The sequence below is a fragment of the Bremia lactucae genome, linkage group LG9 (genome assembly GCF_004359215.1).
Source record: "Bremia lactucae strain SF5 linkage group LG9, whole genome shotgun sequence".
NCBI classification, from domain to species: domain Eukaryota; phylum Oomycota; class Peronosporomycetes; order Peronosporales; family Peronosporaceae; genus Bremia; species Bremia lactucae.
In genome coordinates, this window is record NC_090618.1 from 1 (window position 1) to 10,103 (window position 10,103).

The 10,103-nt window shown below is 46.1% G+C and overlaps 1 protein-coding gene across 1 annotated transcript; it reads left to right on the top strand.

The window, feature by feature from the left end:
- Positions 1-6,478: 6,478 nt before the first annotated feature.
- Positions 6,479-8,203, top strand: CCR75_003157 (uncharacterized protein; the record flags this gene model as incomplete). The annotated part of the gene is made up of 1 exon (XM_067961254.1): positions 6,479-8,203. One exon carries the CDS (start codon positions 6,479-6,481, stop codon positions 8,201-8,203), a length of 1,725 nt encoding a protein of 574 aa, XP_067821779.1.
- Positions 8,204-10,103: the final 1,900 nt, after the last annotated feature.

Genomic DNA, 10,103 nt, shown 5'->3' on the forward strand with positions numbered 1-10,103 from the left:
ATACCCTCGCCGGTCATCGTCATGTTGACTACACTATGTCCCTTCTTCGCACTGAGCATAGTGAAAGGCCCTCCCCCACTAAGACTCGGGCTGCGCACAAACGAGACTGGCGTCCGAGGATAGCACAGTTCGTTAATATAAAGCGGTATCTCACCCGTACGGGCGTGGACAGTGTTATTTATAGTGAACTGTACAGAGGGCAATTGCTTCCTCCATTCTTTGGGAGTTGCTGTAGTGCGTAAGACATCCGCCGCGACCCGATCGGCAATTCTGTTTGGCTATCGGTCTGGGGGTGGTCTGCGGTCGACATGTGGAGCTTGCTACTTAGCAGCTCGAATACATGTCGCCAAAAACAGACGTAAAACGTGGATTCCAGTCCGATATTATGGACTTGGGCATCCGGTGTAGTCGGTTAACATGATCCAGGAACAAGAGAGCTGCTTCCTTGCCTGTGATCAATGTGTTACATGGTGCTAAATGCACCATTTTGCTCAGTCTGTCTACAAAGACGACTATCCCTGTCGGACCCTTATGATCGGGCGGCATGCCAAACATGAAGACCAGACTTACTGACTTCCAACAGTTGGTTGGAATCGGTAGTGGCTTCAGTGGCGCACTGCTGGACGGTGCAGACGTAATGCGCTGACACTGTTTGCAAGAGCGAATCTAGTTGGCCACCCATCTATGAAGGTATGGCCACCAAAATTCCTCTGACACTCGTAAGAATGTCTTTTCACGGCCCAGCTGCCCACTTGATGGCGCATCATGGAGCTCGTGAAGGGCTATAAGCTTGAGATCTGTGTCTTGAAGCACATAGATTCTCAAGGGATCACAAGGTGACAGCTGATGCCATAACAGGCCATCGCTGTAGCTAAAGCGATTTAGCTTAGCTTTGAGGTGCGACAGAAAGGCTACATTTCGTCCACCAAAGTTTTTCAACAGCAGGTAGCAATGGTCGTCCTGACAGTAGCTTTCTTTAATTTTAGAGACTGTTGAGTTCGTCACGTGGTATGGCTTCATGGCTTCCAACGTTGACGACTGAAATAGTTCTTAAGCACTAGACACATTTTCTTGGTGTCTTACCTCGAAGTCTGGTCTGCGCGATAAAGCGTCAGCCAAGACATTCAACTAACCCGGCTTGTATTCAACTTTGATATTAAATTCAGAGAAGAATGCCAGCCATCATGCCAGGCGAGCGGTGCGGTGAATTTATTGCGGTCCGCAGTGATGCGTGATCCGTATAAACCACAAATGGTTCGGCACTCAATAAGCGCACACGAAACTTGGAAGTAGCTCTTTGTCATGCACGGGATAATTCAGTTCCGCGGCTTTTTTAAAAGCCGGGACTGATAAGAGATGACGCGATAAACGCTGTCGTCATCCTTATGCATGGGCGCGCTGCCGATTGCAAAATTGCTTGCACCACAGAAGACGCTAAAGGAGTGCCAAGACCGGTTCCTCTACACGAGGTTGCTTCACTGATGTGAACGCATCATCTTGTTCTTCTAACCAAACCCATTCTGCGCTCTTTTTAAGGAGGTCAGATAATGGTTTAGTTTGCTTAGCATAATTCTTGCTATATTTATGCAAGTAGTTACCGAGCCCTAGGAATTGGCGCAAATCCTTCACATGCCGTGGGATTGGCCATTCCTTTACCGATTTTAACTTTTCTGCTCGTACACCATGTGTACTTACGATGCAGCCCAGCACAGGTATCTCGGGGACTCCTACAATTGTAGGTACAATTGGGCGTCCTTCAAAGTCTGCAACACAGCGTCTAAATGACGCTTGTGCGACTCTATTGCGCTCAGCCCGTCCTCGGCCCTACCATGCACGAATACATCGTCAATGTAATGGGGCGCGTAGGCACGGTGCTGACGCATCACGTAAACCACCACTTGGTTGAATGCCACCGATTCGTTTTTCAAACCTTGGAACATCACAAGCCACTTCCAAGAATACCGCTTGGGGTACTTACAGCTGTCTTAACTGCATCGGACTCTCTCATGAGTACCTGTTAGTAGCCATCCTTTAAATTCAACGCGGAAAAGATAGTTGACTCTCCCATGGAGTTCAAGAAAATATCGTTTCGCGGAATTGGCGTTTGGGCCAAAATGGCCGCCGTATTCAGCTTATTGTAAGCATGAACCACGCGCCATCCACCTGTGGCTTTACGCACACGAAAGGTCTGGCTCCAGTGAGGCGATTTGCTCTCAAGCACATGTCCCGCCTTGGCTCGCTTGTCTCTCAAGGCATTCGAGCCTTAAACAGCGAACCGTTTTTTTTTTCGTTTCTAGGACACTCTCGTCCATTGTGGACGACGAGCAAGAGTTCACCAAGTTCTATTCTAGAACTGGTTTGACTATTTCGTGCATCTTTCCTTCCTTAAATTCGGCAAGGAACAGATCCCACGACAACTCCGGGGGGGGGGTCTATCTCCGCGGCAGATAGACTTGCCGGAGCACCTCAACTATGGATGCCTCCGCAATTTCGTCTTTCACAGCCCGTCCTCTTTAATAGGGACTGATCCAAAGGTCACTCGTTAATATGTGCATTTGATCGTCCTAATCTGTCGGGTACTTGTTCTTCGAGTAACCACGACCTTTGACTGGGAAGCGGGTGTCGTTGCTCTCCTGACTGACGCAGTTCCAGCCGCACCAGGCTCTAAACACTGTACCGGTTCATGCGACGCTTGACTTCCTGTCAGCTCGCAGTCTACTGCCACAGGCTCTCGGCTCTGTGCAAGACTATGAGACACATGACTTTTGTCATTGCCCTTTTCACTACCCCAGTATCCACGAGCTGGGTAGGAATTGGTGACGTTTGACATCCCGTCAACGCACCCTCAACTGTGTTCGACACAACATCAGTTGCATACGCCTCTCGCAGGAGCACATCCTTTCCGGTGATCTGCGTAGATTTCGCAACTGTGCGTGTGCGCCAGTCTATCCATGTTTTTTTTGCCAACCATGGCATTCCTAGGCTGAGATCATACGGAATCTCTATACCTAGCACTGTGAGCTAAGTTCTCTTTACAAGAGATGTCACTAAAGCTGAAGGCGAGTTCTACCTGAACCCCCTCAGACTTAACGAGTGCGCCGTTCGCCAAACGAACAGTTACCTCTTCTTGCTTGCCATCCTGGAAAAGCGACTCAACATCGCCGGTCTCTTTCTTCAAACCGCGAGTTTTAGAAAAGTTTCGAATCTACTAGGAGGGTCATCAACTGGTCATAGCCTCGTACTTGAGCGCTATAGACCTGCAGGGTTGAGGTCCGAAATTTCGAGACCTAAGCAACTATGCTACCCAATTGTTTGCCAACTCTGAACTTTGGGATAGCTTCAGAGTCTGCGTCATAGGGCATCCCGCCCCTACTACACTCCTGCATTTCCCGACCCCTCAGTGCTCGATGCGGACCTCATGCCTCTCGCACACTGGCTCTTGCCATCGCCCTTTGGGAAGGGAGTCCTCTTGTTGGGCATCTTTGCCCCAGCAGGTACCCTGGCATAGCAGCGAGCCATCATATGGCCGCGCTTGCCGCATTTATAGCAGACAACGTCTGCATTCTTCAACTCCATGGGAGTGGCATCCGACCTCTCGGCCGACGGCTTATACCAATTCGTCGCCGAGGCGCTGCTGTAGGATTGCTCCTCAACTAAGGCAATTTGGATTGCCTCTTCCATCGTCGACGGCACCTTTCTGAAAAGGGCCTGTCGCGATGGGCCATGCCGTAGTCCGTTCATGAACGCGGGCATCTTAATGTGCTCCGGAACCGGACCTACGGTAATGGACGCTGACAGCGAGCGCATCTGTTGCACATAATCTTGCAGATATCGCTTCGCCTGTCGTGCTTCAAAGAAGCGCGCCTGAAGCAACACTTCTTTGTTCAGCGGGTGGTATATGGCGCTAATCTTTGTCTTAAAGATTGCCCATGTAGGGAACGCCTTGGCGTCCGCTATAAGCGCCGAGTAAGCCCACTCTGAGGCCTACTGCGCAGATGCGACATAGCGTACGACACCATCCGACTGTCGTCCTCGATGAGCTGCGCGACACCGCATTGCTCCACGGCTAACAGCCAGTGGACAATCGTGTGCCCTGCATTTCCATCGAACTTGGGCGGGCCCATACGAATGGGCCTCAGCTGATGCGGCCGGGCAGAGAGCATCTTAACATTTCTGTTGAGAGCTTCGCTCCGAGCCTGCTCATGCCTCAGCTTATCCTGAGTCTGAGTGACGGATTCCGCCGCAGAATGGCTCTGTGCCACGGACGCGGCTTTTCGCTGTCCGAGTACGAATGCCTTAAACTGCTCCAACTGAGCAACATGTTGCTCAAAAGGACTGCCCAAGAGCCTGGCCAGGGCTTGTTCGCCAAGTCCCTGCACCAAGTGCTCTGTCACCTCCCGATGATGTTCGGAGAGGTGGGGTGGGGGAAATGAGCTCAATCGATGTTAAGGATCATCCTCACATACACAGGCACAGATGCGGGTCGTCGGAAGGAATTTTCAAGTGCTACAAAGTGTAGGCAGGCACGTCTTTATGCAGCCACGGTCTACTTACACACACCCTAGCACAGCGAGGAAGCGGTTAAATTGTCTTCTCTTGCGTGCAATGAAGTAGTTGTGGTGGGCGCCTTAGCGACCTTACCCAACGCACTAAGTTTTCTAGAAAGTGTCGTCATGGGAGCGGTAAACCGGCTCCTCGTGCGCACTTACTAAGTAGGAAGGACTTTCTAGAATAATTTATATTTAATCGTATTAAATATAAATACCTATTTATACCAATTAAAAATGTCATCTCTGTAGACAAAATAAATATGTATTGCGAGCGTATCTTTTTAATACCTCGCGTAACGGTCATCACGATGACGCTAGGCGACATCGTACACCCGAGTGGTGGGTCTAATTACTTTGTTTTATTAATTGACCATTCCGTTAAGTAAACTTGGTGTACTTAACGGAGACTGTGTGACATTAGGGCAACTTTAGCCCGTTACACTTAGCTAGAGCTGTGAAAGCACTGGACAACCTACAGTGATTACAGTGAAGGTGAAGTGGCTCGGTTACTTCACGTACACGACGTGCAGTGGAAGATTAAAGGTAGCTAAGTAGTCTTAGCTATTAGAGGTTAGTTCTAAGGCTTTAGAATAGGAAAAAAATAAAAGTATATTATTAAATTAAGTTTCTACGTAACAATCTTCTATGTATTACTGACTTTATTTTATCAATATGTCTTGCGCCTATTTGCGCATCGCTCAATCGTGTCTTTTAACGAGTGGCGGGGGCATTTTAAACTTAAATTAACCAATCAATAGAACTACATTTAATGCGTCAATATTACCAAATTTGGTAATATTGCAATCATCAAGTCAAAATTAATGAAGATGATAATTTTGTACTTTTTTATTTTTTTCCTCTCATACGGAATAATATTTCTTATTCCTCTTATAGGAAATTATATATATGAAACAAAATACACTCGTTATAAGTTGCGTGTAATCCCCCACCCATATCGAGAGAAGATGTCCGCTTCGCGCTCTGTATCTTTCGATATATGACACACATAAAACGTTATTAGCAGGCTAGATGCCTCGCATCAGGAGAGTCAAACATAAGCGCACGCGTGTTATGTTAAGCAAAATAAAGGACAGAAGAGCCAGGCAAAACTACTATAAACGACTCGGCCCCATTGTAATTTTGCTTAGGAAGAGGCGCCTTATGCTTAAAAAAAATCATTCGTTACAACGCGTCCTGGTGAAAGTAACGGATGTGTGTGCTTGTGAAGAAATTTGTGCTGAAATGCGTAGGTTTAGTGGTTACACGGCTCATAATACGGCTCATGCTGCAAGTGTGTGGCACAAGTATTTCAGCCTTGTTTTCTACATGGCATACTGAGAGCTGTCGCTTTGTTTGGTATACGTCAACGACATGCACGAATGAAACGAAGTTGACCGTTTCAAAATTCAGAAACTATCTAGTCGCCTTTCGGTGGCATGATGACACAAGCACGTCAGAAGCAGGCTCGATAAATTTCCGGCTAATGGGAAAATATTAAAGACCCAATCAGGTTGTATGTCAAGACGTACAACAAGATCATCATAAGACAATTCAGATGATAATGTGCATTGGAGCAATAGAAGGGGTATCAAATATAAAGATAGCTGAGGGTTCCTGTTCGAGCTTTGCATGTTAAATAAAACAAACTTCAAAAGTGTTTCTGGCGAACAGGATTTGTGGAACAAGGTTCAGATGACTGCGCGTTGTACAACTTACAAGACGTCAGCATGTCCTGTACCATAATCAAGAGTCGCTCTCTCCGCGAAAAATTCGATTAGATTTTTGAAACGGGTGCAAACGAGCCATTATGCGGCTGTGACTCTCTGCCTTACTATAGAAATTTACGGGCAATATAAATTGCGCACGTCCTAAATCCTCCTATCCCTCATTCTTCAACCTGCCGCTTGCGTTTGTTGACAGCACTAGAGATGGCAGAGGCGGCTGAGATTACACGACCACTGGTGGGCTCCATGAGTGGTGCACCCTCTACTTTTCGCAACAGCGAGTTCACTCGGGACGCTATGGAAACATCGCGACTTACCGAGTCTGGAGGACGTGAAAGCGCGTCATACGGTCCAGGCGGTCAGCGCCAGACAGAGATGAAGCTGATGGCTATGGAGCCTGATCTGGGTGCAGCTCCGGAGCGCGTTGCCGATTATAAGGGCCGTATCCGCACGTGGCCTGGCCTATTGCTGCTACTGGCCATCGTGGCTGTCGCGTTGGCCCTCATTACCTTAAATGCCATCGAAGTTGAGGATCAGTCGGAAATTAACGCTCAGCGCTTTGAAATGGCGTCGCGAAATCGGCGGAAGATCAAGGATGGCCTCGAGGACGACAATGTGCTCGTGTCGGACGATGGACAGGTGGGCAACCCTAAAAAGTACCCAGACATGGGCTGCGAGCTACCTGACTATCAGAGCAAGAATGGACAGATATTTGCTGTCTCCAAAAACGGTACTGAAGTGCCAGTAGGCATCAAAGGGCTTAACTGGTTTGGTATGGAGACGGGACTTGCAATCCCATTTGGTCTCTGGGAAAACATGGACAACGGTACATCAGTGTACGAGGTTGCGGCTTTCATGGCGCGAAACAAGTTTAACAGCGTGCGTCTCCCATTGTGTATCAAGCACATTCTCAGTGATGTTGCGCCTGACAAATCCTTGATCAATCTTAATACGAATCGCGCCATCAATATCACAACGTACATGACGACCATTCAGACAATTGTGGAAGCTCTAGGATATAGACACATCTCAATTATGATAAGTCTTCACACGCTTGACCCTAAAAAGTCAGGTGGTGCTTGGTTCAGCGAGACTTTAGGTGTGACAGAAGACGATTTCTTATCTGCTGTTGATATTTTAACGAAGAATCTGTGCAAATCCAAGTATTGGAATATCCTCGGGCTGGATCTGAAAAACGAACCGCACGAATGCACATGGGGCGGAAGCGACCCAGATTGGAGTAAGGGGGCGACTTTGATTGGAAACAGAATGCTGGAAGGATGTCCCAACTGGATGGCCTTTGTCGAAGGAATTGCATCGAAAGGAACGATTACGTTGAATGGGCAAACCGATACGTACTTTGATTGGTGGGGTGGCGGTTTAGCTGACGCGGGTGCGAACATGATCACATTTGATATTGCCAACAAGCTCGTTTGGGCTCCTCACTACTACAATACTGGCGTTAGCCCCGCGTGGTACCTATACGCTTCTGGGACGCAGAATGCAGAGGGCGGGCGGGAGGGCTACGTTGAGCTGGACAATACAACACTACGCAACAATGTCGAAAAGACCATGGACAAAATGTTTGGATACTTGATTCGCGATGACCCAAACAGTGCCATGGTCATGGGCGAATTTGCTGGACTGTATGGCAAAGACGCACACCCAATGAAGACGACAAAGCGCACCAGCGATTTCACGATCGAAGTTATGCTGCAAGAAGGGTACGCTGGTGGCTATATGTGGTCGCTGAATCCCGAAAGTGCATACCAATTTAACCCTGCTGACACGTTCGGCCACTTCACCGAAGGCTTGCTGGAGGACGATTGGCTTACGCCTAACAAGGTCTTTGTCGAAGGGATGGCGCCTCTTGATAATGTGAAAGATGCCAAAATGTTTCCGTGTTTCGAGATGGAGAAAGGATCGTAACTTTTAGATGGTTATATCTCGTGACAACACAGAATGTAATATTTTTACCACACTGCAATTCTGCCGTTAGTTTTGTCAATAATGCATAAATTCAGTGTGGGTAATTAGCAATTGCTTGAAACATTTTTGCAATATTATTCCTTATTGCCCGATTTTTACCATTATCTCTTCTTATATTGCCTATATGGAGTGGTATTTACGTCAAATTAGCCTTAATCTTTAAATGAAACGCAGGCTAACGATCAAAGATCACACTGCTATGAACTTATGGTCCTCAAATGTAAAGGGGTGTACCGTCACATAAATATTATTTCGTATAAGGAGAGTATAAAAAATATTTTCTATAAGAGGAACATAAGAATTAAAGAAGTAATAAATTAAAGAAGCGGTATAGGCACACACCTTTTAGTATAGCCACACTGTAACGGAGGACTGCCGACTTGTACTGCTTCAGTACAAGTCCACTTCGCAGTGCTTCAGTGCGAGTGGTGCCTCACGTCACTTCACGTACACTAGTACGTGCAGAGGAAGACTCTATTGCGCGCGTCCAGTGCTGACTGGACCGCAGAGCAAGTAGATATAATGGCCTATATCTAAAAATGGATAGCTTTCCGAATATTTCTATTTTTAGTTAATATTCTCCAGATATTCTCTACCTTTTAGATAATATATTAATTAACAACCTATAAGCGTTAATTATATGTAACAATGCACCCCGTTACACACAGCCCCTCCACGTCTGTTTGTTTTAATTAAATAAAATTTAAAAATTAAGAAAGGTTTTATTATTCCGCTATATCGCAAATTGACAATTATTCCTTTAGAGTCGCTTAAGATCCCTTTTGAAATTTGTTCCCCCCCCCGCTAAATTACATTCAGGAACCGATAAAGCCACAACCCTTTACCCTTTATTATCTACCTCTGTACTTATGAGAGAAGCGTAATGGTAGCAACTTGTTGATAACTAGAATATATAGTAGAAAACCTTTATGCAGGCCTTCCCAGCTTTAGTTGCTGAAAAGGTCTGCAAAAAGACTTCGCAACATATGCGTACTTTCATGTTACACAGCAAGATGCGTTTTCAACAAAGAAATTACGAACGAAAGCCGACAAAATCTGAAACATAAGCGTTTATTGTAACGCGGTGTATCGTTACATGAAATTAACACATAAGATTGTTAATTAATATATATCTAAAGGTAGAGAATATTTGGAGAATATTACTTTATATAGTAATGCTCGGAAATCTTATCCATAAATAGGTATAAGCCGTTCTATCTATTTATTCCGCAGACTAATCAGCTGTAAACGTAAACAAAGAGAGAGAGACAGATTAGATTTCAATTGCATGTTTGGTATTAGTTTATAATTAAGTTAGCATTAACAGATAGAAAGAAGAAGAAACTTAATTATACCATTAATACAGTTTTCATTTTATCCTCTTTAAGCTTAGAGAGAAGTCTTCCTCTGCACCACTCGCAACTGAAGCATTACGAAGTGGACTTGTACTGAAGCAGTACAAGTCGTAGTGCCCTGTTCCACCTGGTAGCATTTTGTAGTCCGTCCAAGGACCACATTTCCTTCATCTAACATGGACATGTCAGATGATGTGGGAATACGCATTTCGTTTCGCGTGATAGCTACTCCTTTCTAAGTGACATAGTGCGGTAGTGAGGCCATCGCCCTCACTCGTAGTACATCCACACGCTTGTGGACGCTCCAAGACGTTCATCAGATGGCCATCTGATGAACAAGTGGCAGGCATCTTTACGGATCGATGCTGCCAGCTGATCCTTGGCTCATATTTCCTGAGCCAAGGTAAACCTAGGATGACATCAAATTTGTCATCCAAATCCAGTACGATGAAATCATCATCATACTGTAAATCTCTTAACGTGTA